We start from the raw sequence: 17187 nt of genomic DNA on the forward strand, positions 1-17187 counted from the left end.
AAAATTTGTTTCAGTAAATGCCAGCGCTGAAAAAGTAACGAACAAAATATGCATCGATGTTTCGATGTTTTTTTGTCCATCACTAGATGGTACAGTTACAGAGTTGCCAACTTTAACGTGCCTAAAATACTGCTCAATACTGCTGGGCAAGCAGTTAATTTGATTTTTCGTCAAACTTATTCACAACGTTACAAAGTATTAATAAACTCAGTGTGACAGTATTTACGTTATTGATGTTTAAAATTTTAAAAGAGCTAAAATTCCCGCCAGCCGCAATCAACACTTGTAAGCTCCAGATCTGGCGGGAAAAAAGCTAAATTGGCTACACTGTAGTGTTATTGCTGCAATTGCACCACGAAAAATTGCAAACGAAAAGTCCAAATCCCCAAACAAATCGGTTGTTTAACAAATATAAATACACACTAGTGCAGTGCATTATTATTGAACTTGAAAAGCCTATAGGTAATCAAATCATATCAGAGACTTCAAGCAAACCGCGCTCTTTTTCGCTGGCGGCGCGCGCGTTGGGGAAAAAACGCGTTGCGTTCTTTTCATTTCTATGTATATGAGAGACTGCTGCCACACACAATATATACACACACACATCCATACACAAGCGCATATACACTAAGCAGGCAGCAACAGCAGAAGCGAGGGCAAAAACGACGGGTCGGCTGGTCGGAGACGAGTGAAAGTGTCTCCACCACGGAAGTGCATCTGTGATTTGTATAATAATGCGTCGCGCATACTCAAATTATTGTTACGCTAAAGATTAGCAAAAACAAACAAGAAAAAAACCAAAGCAAAGCAAAGCAAAACTTTGGCAGCTGGTTTTTGTTCACATTAAGTGTGTAAACAACAATAAATTAAATATAATAATTTAAAGTAGCAAGCAAAACAAATGTCTAAAAAGCTGGATGAGGTATTAACGTACATCAAAGCAATGCCCAACGCGTTACAGGTGACAGGTGACCCAGCCACTACTGCAGTACCATCGTGCAGAAGTTGTTGCATACATGATGAGGAAGGCACCACTAAGCCAAAGGGTGCCAAATCTAAAGCCAAATGTGGCGCGCTTAAGAACTTAGATGCCAGTGTAGTTGCCGCCGCCGAGGCTGTTGTCAATGGTGAACTGGATGCAGCGGCTTGCTATCATGTAAGCATGAAACTATCGACAGCAGCGCCGCTGAAATGTGATGCACTGGCGGCAATGCGTGAGGTGCTCAGCGCCAAAAAACAGTTGCCGCCAAATGCCAAGCAATCACTGTCGTCGTCATCGCCGACGCCGCCGCCGCCGCCCTGTCAGCTGCTGGAACGCCTTAGCTTTCCAGAGGGCAATATTATCAATACGCTCCATACAATATTGGCACTGCCAGCGTTTGATCCGTATGCGCCAGCGCCAAAATCTGAAATGAATTACAAAGAGGTTGTCTCGCTGGTTCAATGGGGTCTGCGCGAGGATAATTGCATGGAAATGGAGCTGAGTGATAAGCTGTTGCATGAGTGTCAGTCACAAAACCCCGATCCAAATGATGAAACGCGCTCCTACTTGGTAAGTTATCAAGGTGCATTGCATATAAACGATTAATACGATTAATGTATTTCGTATTTTACAGATGGCCATTGAAAATATGCGGTTATTTTCAGAGGATCCAAAGAATCCGTTGCGTGATGCTGATGGACAATTGCGTGCAATTACGGTGTGTATGCATTTGGATGGTTCAGTTAGTCTTGCTGTAGCTTAAACTTTTGCAGCTCTATTTTCAGAATCTTGCCTTGATATTTGTGAAACATCGCACAGATGAGTTTTTCACATTTTGTTCCTGTAAGGAATGTCTCGAATATCGCGAAACCATCATGGCTATCATGATGGATCAATTTAAGGCTGCGCACATGGTTGTCATGCTGCTCGATGTGCTCATCAAAGCGTACAGTCCGATGCTAAAGTAAGTTCTATTAATCTTGCAACTTGCAATTGAAACCAGACTAATGGCAGCCTTTTTTAGAAATGATGCTGCCTATAATAAATTTGAAAAGCTGCTTGAGTCTAATAAGCAAATCTATTGGATTACCAGCGGCTTTCTATACGATAAGAATGCCGAATATCTTGACTTTATTGATGACACTGCGATCTCTGATAATATGATATTAGTGCTATTTAGCGCCATGTAAGTACAAACTGTTTGTATTGGGATTTTTCTAAAAATAATAAATATTATATTGTTTGCTTGCAGTCTAATGGCTAATAATCCGATGCTCTTGCTACAAATACTCGCCTATAATGTTGAGTGCATTGTTAAAGCGTTCTCCGAGGGCATGATTGAGATTGCTCAAAATGTGCAGGAGAATGAAAAAATTTCAGCCGAAAAGATGCTCATGTGTAGGTTGAAGATGATAAAAACAGCATAATAGTAGCTCTGATTAATTTTAATATTTGCATAAATATTAATTTCTTTACTTACGTGTTTTTTTCAGATTTGCTCGATGGTTACTCCGACTTGAACTGCATCTCGCAAAAGATTTCGCTCAGCTTGTTTGCATTCGAAAATGACTTTCTGCGCAAGTTCAAGTTATCCTGGGTGCTCTTGTGCCAGCGACTGTTTCAACAACATGTGTTCAATCCACTTGGCGACACAATGCTTGCCTGCATCCTCTCGCTGAAGGAGAACGAAAACGATGTCGATAGCGCTACACAGACAAATGCATTGATAAAACGCTACATGCTATTCGATGAGCATATGCACTCCATTGAACGCCGCTGGACGGATGTCTGGATCGAGCTAAACAAGTTCAACTTGTCGCCCACGGAGCATGAGCGTCGCATTGGCCTGTTGGATGTGTATAACATATTCGACAAAGTCGTTATGGATGCCACCTCATTTACGCTACCAGACATCAGTGATGATGAGTTCATAGACTTTCAACGCATTGTCGATCGTCAGCTGGCCTGGAAGAATATTATGGCATTCACTAAACTCAAATGGCCCGATGGCTTTTATGATCCACCCAACAAGCTGGTGCATGAGGATCTCTGCAAAAAATGCAATGCAATGCTGGAACACCATAATGAGTAAATTATAAATTATAAATTTAAGCAAAATACATTTTAATATATATATTTTCTATTTTTAGCAACTGCAAATGCATAACTTGCTCCATAGCGGGCACACCAATGATGCCACGAATGGCAGGCTATTGCGCCAAATGCACCACGCTAAATATTGTTGAGAAGGATGCTAAGCTAATGAAGTCCAGGATACTCAGCACCTGCACCAGTGACGAGGCCAAACACAATGTTGAAGCCAGCACAAGCGCCGCTGCAGCTGCTGCTGCTGCAAACGCCAATTTTCAACGTCAGCGACGCACCGTTGAGCCGAATGATGAAGTCAGCGCGGCGTTGCGACGTCCTGATTTGGAAACTGCATTGCGCACCACTTACCACATTGCCTGGGCAGTGTTTCAGCATTTAACCACACGCAAACGATATCGCCACGACACAGTTGATCCGCAATACTTTTGCGGTGAACACTGTCGCGTCTCTGCCTGTCAGTTGGCGCGTAAGATTTTGGCCAATGAGCTGTCGCCACCGCTCACCAAACATTTGCTGCGCTGCTTTCAGCCATTGTCGTTCTCACGTGACGAACTGCGCTCAACGCTGCCATCGCTTATGTTCTTTAATCGGAAGTTGGCACCCAGTCCCGCCGAACTGCAGGAGCTCAAGAATCAGCATTACGTCTACAAGACCTACTGGACCTTTGTGCTCTCCATATATGCGAATTTCTTTGTCAAATTCAATTCCACAACCACCGACTACAAACATCTCGAGCTGATCAAAGGGGATTTGCGCCTGCGCGTCAATAGTGTTGTGGGTGACAAGGACGATGGTCGCTTTGAGCAGTTTCTGGCGCAGGTTATTGGGTAAGTTTAAGATGTTTAAATTCTCAATAAATTATTAATTATTGCTTTCTGTTTTTCAAATGCAACAGTTACTCTCCCTTTAAAATAACAGATGAGTAAGTTGGAAATTCCAATTATATTTATAATAAATACATTTTATTATTTATTATAAAATTCATAATTTAACACATTTATTAAGATTTAGTTGGTAAATTATGCAGCCAACAGGTGCTAAACATAAACTGTTTATCAACAACAAAAAAAACGAATCCTTAAGCAAGCTTTGGTTTGCTTTTTTAAGCTAACAGAAGTAGTTATTAATTGAGTTACTTGTTCTTTCTCCACGCAGCTTTACTTTGGGCGATGCTAACATTGAAAAAATGCAATTTGGCGTGGACCATTTAATGATGCTGCATGATTCGCAAATGATGTAAGCCGTAATAATACTCTACTTGAATTAAACTTAATGTTCTTTCGGGTGTTTTTTTGCAGCCGACGCACCAAGCCGGACAGCACCGGCAACCTGGCGCTCAAGAACAAAGCTAATGACATGTCACAAACAGACTCGAATAGCTCCAAGAAGTGCAAGGAAAAGATGCGCAAATGTAAGCAGCTCCATTTGCCTATTTGCCCATATTAATTGTCTTCATTTTGTTCAAGGCTGTGCGGATTACGCCGACATTGGCGAGCCCTGCAAGGAAAATCACTCAAAGAAGCGTGTGAAGAAGGAATGCAACCATGCGCGTTTCAATGAAACACGCGATCGTCTGCGCAAGAAACTCACGCAGATTGTAAACGAACGCAAAACCAAAGGCAGCCAGGAAGCATCAGTGGTGAAGGATGCACCAGCGGCTGCCAAGCGTCAGGATACGGTGCTAACGCAGCAACCGCCCACACTCAAGACTGCGGCCTCGGCACAGGTGCAGGCGGCGGCGCGTAAAAATCCTGCTGCTGCAGCTGCGGCAGCGGCAGCGGCTGCAGCAGCTGCGCTTAGCGAGATAGGCGATGGCATTGAGGATAGTGATAATAGTTTGCTTTGCTTGGACAGTCTTTGCAAGAGCATACAGCTGCATACCGAAGCGCAAGCGTCGGGGGAGCCAGTTGAGATGGGCAGCTACAGTAAGGAGGACATGATGCAGGACTTTGCCGACTTCTTGGGCAGCTACACGCGTGAACAAGATCAAAAGCGTTGGATACACGAAACTCTCAACTTTATAGAGGGTAAACCACAGCAGCCGCAGACAGCGAATCCCAAGAAAGCCGCCAAGAAGGCCAAGCAAAAGCAGCGCAAGGAGGAGGAGAAGCGCATCAAGGAGCTGGAAGATATGCGTAGCCAGTTCTTAGATATTTACTTCAAGGAATTTATAGACAAGTACGAACTCAAAACGTTGGCGGCCGCTGGCGGTCGCAAGCGTGAAAAGAAGCGCATTGGCGAACTGGAGGCGAATATTAAGAATCTACAGCGTGCCAAGGGCAAGGTGGAGACGGTTATACTGGAGCTTATAGCTACAGTAAAGGCAGCCAACAGTGATTTCAAGTTTTCGTATTTGCCCACTAAGGAGCAGCAGCTGGCTAAGATGGCGCAGCTGGAGGAGCTGCTCAATGGACAGTCGGAGCCAACGCCAGTTGTCCAGCCAGCTGCTCAGCCGGTGCCGCCGACTGCTTATGCCAACTTTCAGCCAGCCTACTTTCCAGCCCACTCACCCGTCTGCTATGCTCCGCCACAGCAGCAACAGTTGCAGTCGCAGCAGCCGCTGCAGCCACAACAACTGCCACGTGATGTTATTGCTGCCATGGCAGCCAATGCCATTACTGCCGATCCCTCCAAGCGTATTGTGACCATACGAAGAGTTCAGCTGCCCAGCGCTGGCGGCGAGCAGCAAGTTACTGTTGTGGCCAAGGGTAGCTCACCGGATGAGGACAAGTTGCTTTATACATTTGTCAATGGGCACATGGTCCCCACGGCGCATGCGCCAACGTCAGATGACCCAGCAGCAACAGTTGACGTCATGCCCGAAAAGAGCGCCAAGGCTAAGAAGAAGGAGGCCAAGCGTGCAGCGGCAGCAGCAGCAGCTGCAGAAGCAGCAGCGGCAGAAGCAGCGGCACTTGCAGCGGCAGCTGAGCAAGAGTCCAAGGCCAAGCATAAAAAGCTAAAAAAGACAGCAGCAGCTGCTGCGACCGCCAGCTTAAGCTCCGGTAATAGTTCCAATACGCAGACGCCGCAAAGCAGCGCTGTCAACACTCGAGAGAATTCAGTCTGCAGCGTCCAGCCCAAAGCCAGTACAACATCCAGCAAGAAAGCCAAGCAGCAGGCAAACAAAGCTGCGGCTGCTGCTCAGCCCAAGCCTGCGTCGTTGCCACTGCCACGAGAGACCAACCCACCCATAGCTGCGCTTGCCGCACCTGCAAAGCCCAAGAAACGCTTAAAGCCGCCCGTCGATCAGGGACAACTGGACAACAATCCGTTCAAGTCGCTGCATGTGCAGGATTCTTCTGAAGGCGAATGGGAGACAGGCAGCGAAAGCGATGCCAGCTTGGCACCTGTGAAGCCACCGCCTGCGAAGGTTAACATTGCGCCCAAGCCCCAACCTGCAACCAACAACAAACAAAAGCCAGTAGCAGCAGCAACAGTAAACCCAAAAGCAGCGTCTACGTCAGCCGCGGCGTCCAGCAAAAAAACCAAAAATGAGCTTCACACAAAAACACAAGCAGCGCAGCCGGCACAGCAGCTGAACACCAGGCAGTCGCAATCAGCGGCCGGGCAGACGCAACGCAGAGCTGCAGTGCCGCAAGCAGCGTCGCAGTCAAGGTCAACGGGAATGCAGGAGCAAGGGCGTAAGACCAAGCAGAGTCAAGTGCAAGGTAGCAGCAACAGAGGAACGCAGCAACAGCAGTCACAACAGCAGCAGCAGCAGCAGTCACAGCAACAGCAGCAGTCACGTGGCGGACGGAACAGTGCACGGTCTAAGCAACCAGCAACCACAACACCTGCGGCACCAGCACGTGCTTCTGCAGCTCCTGCAGTGGGCGACAACAACGTTTCGAAGCGTTCACAACGAAACAAACGCGGACATCGGGCACCGAAGCAAGGTAAGCTTACGATGCTGAGTCTACTCCTTTGATTGATAACACTTTGCTTGGTGTTTCCTCTAGCGGATGATCTTTACGGCATACCACAGCACATGGGCTTTTTTAATCCCCACGAAGTGGCCATACCTCCGGCTGTACCACCGCATGCAGGCAGCTATGCCAGTACGCTTAGCCAGCAGCTCCAGCAGATGCACATTTCCCAAGGCCAGGGCCAAGGCAATAATCAGTCATCGGCTAACAACTGCAGCATCATGGATCAACTGAATCGTGGCGTACAAGTTGAGCATCTAGCGCTGCCACCAGGCATAACGCTCACCAAAGTAGATCCCGCCAAAAGCGAGCAGCTACGTCAGAAGAGCGAATCCATACGCAGACTTTCCAAGCCACTGGCCGAACAACAATTCCAGCAGCAGCAGCAGCAGCAACTACAACAGCCGCCGCCTTTTATGAGCGGATTTTATCCAGGCAGCGCAGGCATGGATCCCAATGGTAGCATTATTATGGTGGAGGCAAATCCGCGTCGTGATCGCCAGACGGCTGCTATTAACCACAATGTAGCTGCAGCCGCTGCCGCCGCTGCTGGCAGTGGAAAATCATCACGTCGCCGCCGAAGAAATCGTGGCAAATCTAGTGGTGGCGGTAGTCAGACTAACACTAAGCAGTCCTCTGGCCCTGCTGCTGGCGCACGCGATAACCAGCCTAGCGTAGAAGCCAATGCTGGCAATATTATAACGCTGCGAAATCCGATGTTCCATCAAGGCCAGGCCAGTGCTCCTGTACATGCTGCCAGCAACATACTGCCCACTCCGACTCCCATTCCAACAGGTAGGAGCAAAATGTGAGAAACTGAAATGTGATCACCTAATGAATTCTTTTTGAACTTGCAGCAAGAAATTATGGCGTTGGACTGCCCTTAGCAGCAGCCGCCATGCCCATGGATCAACCGGCCGCAATTATTAAAAATGAGAACGGCATGTTTACCATCCGCAATCCGGCGCTGCATCAGGCTGTAACCAATGGCCTGGCCATGGGCGGCTATCGCCAATTTGGCAGCAATGTTAGCTACTATACGCCACAGGAGGCGGTGGCGGAGGCGGCGCGTGCCACACAACAGAAACAGCAGCAGCAACAACAACAACAGCAGCAGCCGTCGCCATCGCCACCCAACAACAACAACAGCAACAATCCTGCACGAGTTGCTGCACCCAGCAATTTCTCATACTTTTCCAGTGGCTCGGGCAGCGGCGCCAGCAGCAGCAGCAGTGGCAGTAGTGGCGTCGATACGCACAATAATATCAGTATTAGCTGCACAAATGTTGGACCAGCCGTTCCTGCAGGACGACTGGTGGGCGATGCAGCAATTATAGCGCGTCCAAAGCAGCAACAGAAATGTATATCGGCCATTGGCAGCGAGCTAAAGCAAAAGACCAAAGATCAAAGCCAATGGTCAAGCTTTGGCCAGCCGGCGTCAGCTGATTTTGGTAGTAATGGCGGTGCTGCTGCTGGTGGTGGTCCGCTGCAGGAAAAATACCAACAGTCCAACTACTACAATGGCTTTGAGGTGTTCTCTCCAGCTGCTGGCAGCGCTGCTGCGTCTGATTGTCACATGCATCATAATTGTGGCGACGACTCACCACCGCCCACTATAACTGGTTTCAATTCCTATCTGGAGGGGATACCGAACACCGGTGTCATACGCTATGATGATGCCTCTTTTTTGAAGAATCTGATACCGGGTCAAAATCTCAACAACGAGGTGTGTTTTAATCAAGGCAAATGGTCGAATCTAAGTCATATGCCCGCTGAGAGCCAAATTTCGAAATATTTCTCATTTTATTCCTCTTAAGAATTAAGCATAATTAATAGTTATAATAATAATTATGTTTAGCAATGAATTAAAATGTCTTTGTACTTTTTCTAGGTCTCCATACACAACATATCGGAGTCGAATTTTACGCGCAACAACAACAACACATCGCCATCGCCACATCATGTGGAGATTACCACAGTGTTTGGCAATCGAAGCTGTTCCAACAATGCATACGAGCAGCAGCAGCAGCAACAACAACAACAACAGCAGCCCTCCCAGGGTAGCGTTAGCTCCAATGCCAGCTATTGTGACAATGTGAATGCCAGCGATTATGGCAATGGTAAGTTCATGAACTCAAACTCTGATCTCAATCAAGCAATTCATCAGTTATGTTCTGCGCAGATTCCACCCACTTGTTTGCACCAGGAAATTTGATGTCACATTTGCCACAGGCTAGCAACTCGGCTGCAACGGATCCTTTTGGCTATGATTTTGATCCTTCATCTGGCACAAAGGCAAACAGTGAGCTGAACGAATTTCTGCGCCGCAGTCCGCATAGTCCGCAGCGCACTTCACCCTATAGCCATGACGAAAATGTAGCGCTCGAGGCGTTTGTACAAAATATGAGCGCACTGCAAATTGCCGCGGCCACGGATGCTGCCGAGCAGTGCACTCTGCTCAATGGAGCTGCTGCCGCTAGCGGTGATGCAGCTATGGCCGATGCGGCTAGTGGGGCTAACTGGTGGTAAACACAAATGTTGCAACAGCAAAGTAAAATTTAAAAAAGAAAATCCAGAGCATGCTTCATATATAACACAATAATCCCCGAGATATCGTTTAAACTGGCATAATGTCAATTTCGGTGTTTAAAAATAAAAAAAAATACAAAAAATCGAATTAAATTAAATGGAATTCCAAACGACTTTATTCATTTCCTTTGTTTTAAATTTAAACCATTCTGCAATTTCAGCTCTAATAAAAAATACTCTTTATACAATTTATTAATTCTCCATTATGAGTGAACCGGAGGCATAGCTAACGCTGGAGTCCTCCATATCCAGGCACTGGCTGCTCTGCGCATACTTGAGAAATTTAAAGCTCATATTCTTAAAGCCTTGATCCTGTAGTGCTTTGACAGCACCCAACATCACGCCAATGGGATGGCGACCACATATTGTATTACTATATTTACGCAGATACGCAGTAAAGTCAGCAGGATTCAAGGTTTCTATTATGTCCATGCCCTGCTTGTCCAGCTGCTCGATACACTTGTGTATGGGACCACAGGAGCGATCGTAGTAGGTAAAGTTAAAGCGTGAGCCCCAATGGCAAAAATCTGAAGATATCACAAATAGATTCGTGGGATCCATAAAGTATGGCGCAAGCAGACTGCCATATTGCGCCTCCTGCTCCGGATTCAGAGAACCCACTAAGATAGGCACTATAGTAAATTGATCCTTAAAACTGCAAACATAGTTTGTTAATTATAATTTTACTTGTTTAGCTATGCTTTCTTACTCCTCCATCACTTTTGCTATGTAGGGTAAATGCATTTCAATGGAGTGCTCATCCTCATCCGTTTTCATGTCCATCCAACTGAATTGGCCGGTCTTCTCCAGCTCAGCATTCACTGCAATTGTTGTAGTAACAATTAAATTGTGTCAATTGCTTTATTGTTTTTTAGGGGATTTACGCACTATCCGAGTCTATTTTGAGATCATACAAAGGCGTTTTACACTTTTTCGCAACCGATAGCGCACAACCACGCAGACGTACATGATGCGAAGGGCCCAATACAAATATACGCTTTCTAAAATACATATAAATTAGTTCAGAAGTTTTATTGTTTCTTCGAGATTTAAGACCTACACAACAACTGGGCTTATTTGGCGATAGGCGAATGCGCTGCAGCAGCCACAGTACGCATAGCCAGCATGTCTATAATAATTAAACAAAATGTTATTGTTTATTAAAATGCTTATTATATTTGAATTGACTTACGGCGCAATGATAGCACGTGCTGGTCCATGCGATAAATCTGCTGCAGACAGCCAACGATCCAATTGCCTAGAGAGATCCGAACCTGTAAAGATTAATTTCATAAATAAACAGAATTATGGAGGCAACCTTAGCAAACGTTGTCAAGTGGCAACCAATCAATGTGCTAGTATAAACAACTCACATAGTTTAGTGAGTTTGAGTTTGCGCTAGGTACAATTCTTAAAACCATTTTATATATTTTTCAAATTAAAGTTGTACTCTGACAAGATGATGAACAAGGATAAACTTAGCGATGAGCTATTAGCTCGCATACGCAGTGAACTGGTTGCCATTATGGAAGAGGAGTAAGTCCAAAGTACAATAAGAATAAAAATAGCACAAGAAAATAAGCATTCGATGTCCATAGCGTTACCAACGGTACGGACCGCAAGATATCGTATGAAAGGCTCATGCAACCCACTCCACTGCCTACACTAGAACCCACTAAGAAAACTAGCCACAAAAAGAAGCTACAAGGGAAGCCATCAATGGTGAATACCAAAACAACATTTCGTCAGGCTGTTGGCGGCAAATCGATTGCCATGAAGCCAACAAGTGAACGTTCATCCGCTGGTCAACAGTCGTCAAGTGAGGCATCGACATCGTCCACTTCACTGCTGGAAATGCTGCATGCGGAGAAGAAGGCATTGCATTCTAGTCGACACTCTAGTGTGGAGTTTATGGAATCGCCTACTATGAAGGGCATGGATGAAGATTTGCAGAAAATGCAATTGGAATTGAAAAAAAGCTATGAGCTGTTCCAAGGCATTGGGGAGAAATTGGAGGCGATTAGCTTTGGTGGCCTCAAGACACGCATTCGTGATTTGCATTTGAACAGCATGGCAAACGATCTGGGCAAGGTGACCACCATGGAACTGCAAAAACTGTTTGAATCCAGTTACTTGCACAATCGCCTGGACAAACTAACTGCAGATGTGAGCCACGATTTTCGTCGTCATCCCGGTGAATTTGGTGACATACCCGAATTGAGCACATTCTTCCAAGCCTGTTCGCAGCTGGAGCATGGTCTGGAAACGCTCAAACAGCAGCGCAAGAGCAGCAGCGATCTGGAAAAGCGTTTGTGTTGGGCCACTGAAATCGCTTATGATAGAATGGAGGAAATCCGTAATGCAGTGGGCAATAAGCCAAAGACAAATTTTTAAGGAATTATCTGTTGCTTTGCTTAGTTTACAGCTTAGATAAACAATTAATGTTCCATTGTTCTTGAATTTAATGTGCGTCGCAGTTTGTTTTCAGTGTTTTTGTTCTTCTTCACTTGCAGAGATTCCTTTATATCTCATCTGCATACCTCCCACACACACACACACACGCATACAGTGTACACACTTTTACAGTCAATTGCATTCGATAGCCTAAATTTACCTGAATCTGCATACCAGCTGCCTGCATGTGTCGCTCTCCTGGTTGACATGATTTAAGAATTAGTTTATAGCCAGCTAAATATTACTTTTTGCACCAACACTTGATGCTCTTGTCTATATTTTCTCTATGCAAAGTTGTGAACCACGCACACAAGTGCACTGTGTGCAATCTGTCGTTATCGTAGTGCATCTATCGAGTATATTTACTAAATAGTATCGAGTATCTGTGTTGATTAGTATCAGTATCGAAAATTTTCAAGCGAAAGGTGAAGCGGCATTGCGTGTTTGTCGGCTTTACTTTTGCAAATAAATTGTAAATAACACCAAATTTTTGTAAATAGCATCATTTAAATTGAGTGAGTGCAAGCAGAGTTAAATTTCAACTTGTAAATGTGAAAAACAAGTTAAATTCATATATTTTATGTACATTACTCGTTGTGTGTGCGTGTAACGTAAACACGCGACTGTCAGTTAGGCGTCAAGAAGAAGCAGAAAGAGAATATTTGGAGTGCAAGTGGATGAAAAAGAAAATTTTTATTATTTGTAGTGCAAACGCAAATATAAACGTGAAAATCAGATTATAAAACTAATTTTCAGGTGTGTTCAAGAAGCCTTGTTAAAGGTTTATATCAAATTAAATAGCATTAAAATCAAAACGCGGCAAATGAGTAATGAGTAGCATCGCGGCGCTCTGAGTGGCATCGCGTCATTGCTGTACTAAAACTAAAAATTGCCGTATTCGTATTCCGCCATTTTGAAAGCTGCGAGTCGAAAGTGGAATTTGGACGCGTTGCTGGTAAAGATACAGTTGAAAACCATAGAAAAAATACATAAAATTGTTGCAAAATGTGCCTAAGTCATACGCAAGGCTGTTCGCCAGTTGTTTAATTAGAAATTGTGCGTGTGTAAATCTGTTAAGCACGTGAATTTGTGCAATTACAAAATCGCAAAAAAATACAACGCGAGTGCTGCGTGTAGCGGCCGCCGCCGCCGCCACCACAAAGAAGAAAAACGAAAATATCTAAGCGAGCGAAAAATACACATATAAATATTTTTCGCATGGCTACAGTGTGAACTGCGTTTTCAGCAAAAATTTATAAAACAATATTATGTATGTTTTATGTAAACAGATTCGGTGCGGTCTGATTTTAAATCATATTTTGCTATGAGTTAATATACCGATACCGTACATGTACGTGTATGTGTGTGGGTGGGTATACGATTGTATACATGTGTGTATGTGTGTACCATAAACGTGTACAAGAAAAATTTAAACGTGCAGATTTTCGTTTTAAATTTTAAAGCTGAATTATAATAAGCAGTGTACATGAGAGTGTGTGCGTGCGCGCGTTTGATAGCGGAAAGTACAATGTTATTTCTAAACACGTAAATTGTACAGCGCATTGTGAAATACATAAATTTAAACGATTAGCAAATAATATAAATATTGCTAGAATTTCTCTGTGTATAAATGCTTGCCTATCCATGCATTTGTGTGCGTGTGTGTGTGACAGTGTGTAAGTTGTAGCTTTACTGCGCAACGCTCTTTCCCTGTGCCCCCTCCACTCGACTGCAGAATGCTGCCCACACAAACGCATCGTTGTTATTTTGCCGCCGCCACAATTGGGTGCGAGCGAAAAAGCAATAGCGCCAATACGACTAAAGCAAACCAGTCAACGCTTTAACGACCATCGCCACCACCCTCCCTCCTCTCAGCACCCAACTCTGACACATTTTAAGAGCGCTGCAAAGTTCTTTTTATTTGCTGCGCAGAGTCCTTTAAAGCGTGAAAGTTGAACGCATTGAAGTGCATAGTCTTTAATTTTTTTTTCAAGAGACCTGCGGTAAACGATCCGCTGTTCTTACTCATTTTCAATTTACGTTTTGCATTTGTTAGTTATGTACATATATTCTCTCTTGAATGGTCAAATAGCTATAAATAGACATTAGCTACTGCTTCTTGCTTTAACCCCGGTTGTCCTTTTTATTGATTGATAAAACTTGAACATCGGGTTGGGGTTGGGGTTGGGGCAGAGACACATGCTATGTTATAACATTGTATGTAGTCATTTTTTGCAATTTTATGTGTACTTGTCAGCCAGAGTCGCTATAAAAAAGTTTGCTGCTGTCAATGCATATGAAATATTTAACTCGCGAGCGCTCTTGCTCTATCTCTCTCTCTTATTATTGCCCAACGCCCCAAATGAATTGGAGCTTGTTTCTAGTTTTATTACATTTTTTTTGTTGCGCTTGTCGTGTTTTCCCATTGCGCTACCCCTTTTAAACAACGGGACGTCTGGAGTGCGCGCCCTGCACACACACACAGGCACACGTTGTGACAGTCACTTGCCTGTTTCTCTCTATATATATATATATATGTGTGTGTGTATATTGGTATATGCTGTGTAATCATAATTCTTCTGTTGTGCTGTCTGTTATCTCCCCTAACTTCTGCTCTACCTTTTCGCATTTATATTTGTGCATATTCATTGCTATGGATTTTATTCGCTTTTACTTGAGTGCTTGCCTTCTCACTCACACACACAGACAGACAGACAATTGACATGCGTTTGCTGCGTTGCTATTTAAATTTAATTGTAAACATAAAAAGTGGCACAGCAACAAAAAATGTGTGTGTGTGTTATGCTATTTTATTATCTATTAGAACAGTTAAGAGCCTGCTTATCAATTTGTGTTTGTTACTAGCTGCTAAGCAAAAAAAAATGGCTAAATGTAGAATAGAATTGACAGTGTATGTGTGTATCTGTGTGTGTGCGATGCACACCTGCGACAGGAATTTCAACACTTGCAAAACGAAAACAAAAATATTTAAAATTAGACAATGGCAAAACGTTTAAATATAAATTTTAGCATTGTTTTGCGAAAAATACAAATAAAAATAAAAGCAAACTGTGAAGCACACACACTCGTGCTCATATATGTATGTATACAATAAATTTACGTCTACTCAGTTGCCTAGCTGTCTTGCTTTTTGGCCAATTCACTGACTGACTGACGCGTTGCCTGCTCTAAATAAAAACTAGACAAATGCTCGAGCACACAATTGGATTGTTTTGCCAACTAAAAACAGCCAAACATTGAAAAGCGTGTGCAGGCGAATAATATTAAATTGTTGTTTGTGTCTTGAGTGACTTGCAATGCTTGCAGCTTCTTACATTTAAATTAATTTATATTTATTTTGCTCGCCACTTGCGTCATTTAAACAAAATAGACAGCAAAAAGTAAAGCAAAGGCAAGCCATGCATATAAATAAATACAAATGGATGTACATACATACAAATGTACGTATGTTAGTGTTTGTTTGCTTGTGGCGTGTTGGTTCAGTAGCTGTGCCGGCAGCTTCAATGCAAAATGTATGTTTAAGCCAAAAGCAGTCGGAAAGCCAAAAAAAGCGCGCCAAATGCGACGTCATTAAAGCAGCTTGTTAAAACACGGCTTAAAGCAAACAAAACTAGTTTGCTGACAAAGCGTGTGCAAGTGATAAATGTAAAGCAACAACAGAGATAGAGAGAGAGAAAGAGAGAGAGAAAGAGAGAGCTCAGAAAAATTTAAGTAAAATGCATGCTTTAAGTTGTAAGAGCATTCGTCTTTATTATAGTTGCTTATAATTTAATGCTCTGAAATTTAAACTAAAGTTGAAGTTGCACTTTAAAGTGCAGCGCTCTGCCTCTCGCTCCTTCCAACACTCTTTGTTGTGTATCGACTGCAATGGCGTCATCGTCATCAACGAGACAGCAAAAGTTTTTCAAACTTTTTGTTGCCTGCCCCAAGACTCACACACACTGCGATAAACTTAAATGTGCTAGTGTTTGTGTGTGTGTGCGCTTAAAGTGCTCAATGCGCATGACTTTATAAATACACAGACATGTATGTATGTATGTATATGTATGAGTTGGCATTAAGCCAACAAACAATTTAAGCCAGCTTGAGTTTTTCCTGCCTCAGAAATTGTGGCAAAAAGGCAGCAGTAACAACAACAACAACAGATACACACACACATACAATATATAGACACACTCGTACATTATAGCATTGAAATAGTACTTTTCGCTGTTATCTCGTGCGTTCATCGGTTGTGATAAACCGGTTTTGTTATTTCTTCTTAGGCTTGGTCTTGGCTTCTCTTGGCTGCCCATTAAAAGATACAAAACACGATGACTGCCACCATTTGACTGTGGCGCAAGTCGTACAACAACTTTTCAGCTCAGGTAGCGAGAGACAGTAACATTAACAATAACAACAATCGACAGTTGTCCAAATGTATCTGTTAGATACGCATGCAAGAATTACTGTACGCTTCAGTTTAACATTAGCTCTGTTAATGTTTGTATGTAATTAAAACACACACACACACATGCAAACCCTCAACAGGTTTATTTCGATTTCTCAACTTTCTTTCAATACAAAAAAAAAAATAAATAAAGGCGTGCGTGGGCGCGCATCCTGAGAGTTGCCAACTTTAAGTTGCTTGCTGGTTGTATCTGAAACTGAAACTGGTTTATTGGCGCGCTCACACATTCTATGTGTGTGTATGTGTGTCTGGTTTCCTTTCACTTAAACTATTGCCACATTCAAGTTTTTCTCAGCTGCCGTATTTACGACAGCTAAATATAACAATGCCAGATAATAGAGCACTTGACTTTTTATCAGCATCACACACACACATACATGTCTTTAAATTGTTTATAAATAAAACAAATTGCTTAATGTCATGTGCTTTTTGCTTTAAATGTCATAATTGCGTCTTTCGGCAATTTTATAATTGTTTATTTAATTCAATACTATTGCGATTAAAGCTATCAGCTATTGCTCTTTGGCGTAATTAATTTACTAATTGCCTTAACAATGTATTTTTAGTTAGCCTTAACTTTGCACTGAAATGTTAGTGCAAAATAGTTAAAAACATCAATCATAAAGTTAGCCTAGCACACTTCGACTTTTGGATAC

The 17187-nt window shown here is 43.4% G+C and overlaps 3 protein-coding genes across 5 annotated transcripts; 2 read left to right on the forward strand and 1 right to left on the reverse strand.

Annotated features, from left to right (window-relative positions):
- The first annotated feature begins 372 nt into the window (after window positions 1-372).
- On the forward strand, window positions 373-9597 carry LOC108602875. Of its 3 annotated transcripts, none has more exons than XM_017991164.1 (15): window positions 373-1552; window positions 1617-1700; window positions 1756-1946; window positions 2007-2168; window positions 2235-2380; window positions 2476-3070; window positions 3133-3918; window positions 3987-4013; window positions 4247-4327; window positions 4390-4502; window positions 4558-6987; window positions 7051-7812; window positions 7875-8743; window positions 8909-9137; window positions 9200-9597. In XM_017991164.1, exons 1-15 carry the CDS (start codon window positions 902-904, stop codon window positions 9544-9546), a joined length of 7473 nt encoding a protein of 2490 aa, XP_017846653.1. In that variant the 5' UTR covers window positions 373-901; the 3' UTR covers window positions 9547-9597. The 3 variants fall into 3 exon arrangements, with proteins under 3 accessions (XP_017846653.1, XP_017846654.1, XP_017846655.1); XM_017991165.1 differs by having other exon boundaries at window positions 1768-1946; XM_017991166.1 differs by lacking the exon at window positions 3987-4013.
- Window positions 9598-9699: 102 nt separating this feature from the next.
- LOC108602879 (protein MEMO1) lies at window positions 9700-12390 on the reverse strand. Its single transcript, XM_017991179.1, has 6 exons — window positions 12221-12390; window positions 10799-10880; window positions 10667-10735; window positions 10495-10607; window positions 10316-10427; window positions 9700-10261 (listed from the first exon to the last, which is right to left on the reverse strand). The coding sequence occupies exons 1-6, from the start codon at window positions 12267-12269 to the stop codon at window positions 9799-9801; spliced, it is 888 nt and encodes a 295-aa protein (XP_017846668.1). The 5' UTR covers window positions 12270-12390; the 3' UTR covers window positions 9700-9798.
- LOC108602880 lies at window positions 10980-12066 on the forward strand. The gene is made up of 2 exons (XM_017991181.1): window positions 10980-11142; window positions 11205-12066. Exons 1-2 carry the CDS (start codon window positions 11066-11068, stop codon window positions 11998-12000), a joined length of 873 nt encoding a protein of 290 aa, XP_017846670.1. The 5' UTR covers window positions 10980-11065; the 3' UTR covers window positions 12001-12066.
- Window positions 12391-17187: the final 4797 nt, after the last annotated feature.

Source organism: Drosophila busckii, chromosome 3R, assembly GCF_011750605.1.
Source record: "Drosophila busckii strain San Diego stock center, stock number 13000-0081.31 chromosome 3R, ASM1175060v1, whole genome shotgun sequence".
Taxonomy (NCBI): Eukaryota; Metazoa; Arthropoda; class Insecta; order Diptera; family Drosophilidae; genus Drosophila; species Drosophila busckii.

Coding starts and splice junctions, on each gene's coding strand:
- LOC108602879 (XM_017991179.1), bottom strand. CDS start 12,269: ATGTCAACCAGGAGAGCGACACATGCAGGCAGCTGGTATGCAGATTCA. Junction 10,736..10,798: donor GCACGTGCTATCATTGCGCC/GTAAGTCAATTC, acceptor TAATTATTATAG/ACATGCTGGCTATGCGTACT. Junction 10,428..10,494: donor TCTCAAAATAGACTCGGATA/GTGCGTAAATCC, acceptor CAACAATTGCAG/TGAATGCTGAGCTGGAGAAG.
- LOC108602880 (XM_017991181.1), top strand. CDS start 11,066: ATGATGAACAAGGATAAACTTAGCGATGAGCTATTAGCTCGCATACGC. Junction 11,143..11,204: donor GTTGCCATTATGGAAGAGGA/GTAAGTCCAAAG, acceptor CGATGTCCATAG/CGTTACCAACGGTACGGACC.
- LOC108602875 (XM_017991164.1), top strand. CDS start 902: ATGTCTAAAAAGCTGGATGAGGTATTAACGTACATCAAAGCAATGCCC. Junction 1,701..1,755: donor GACAATTGCGTGCAATTACG/GTGTGTATGCAT, acceptor AAACTTTTGCAG/CTCTATTTTCAGAATCTTGC. Junction 2,169..2,234: donor TTAGTGCTATTTAGCGCCAT/GTAAGTACAAAC, acceptor GTTTGCTTGCAG/TCTAATGGCTAATAATCCGA.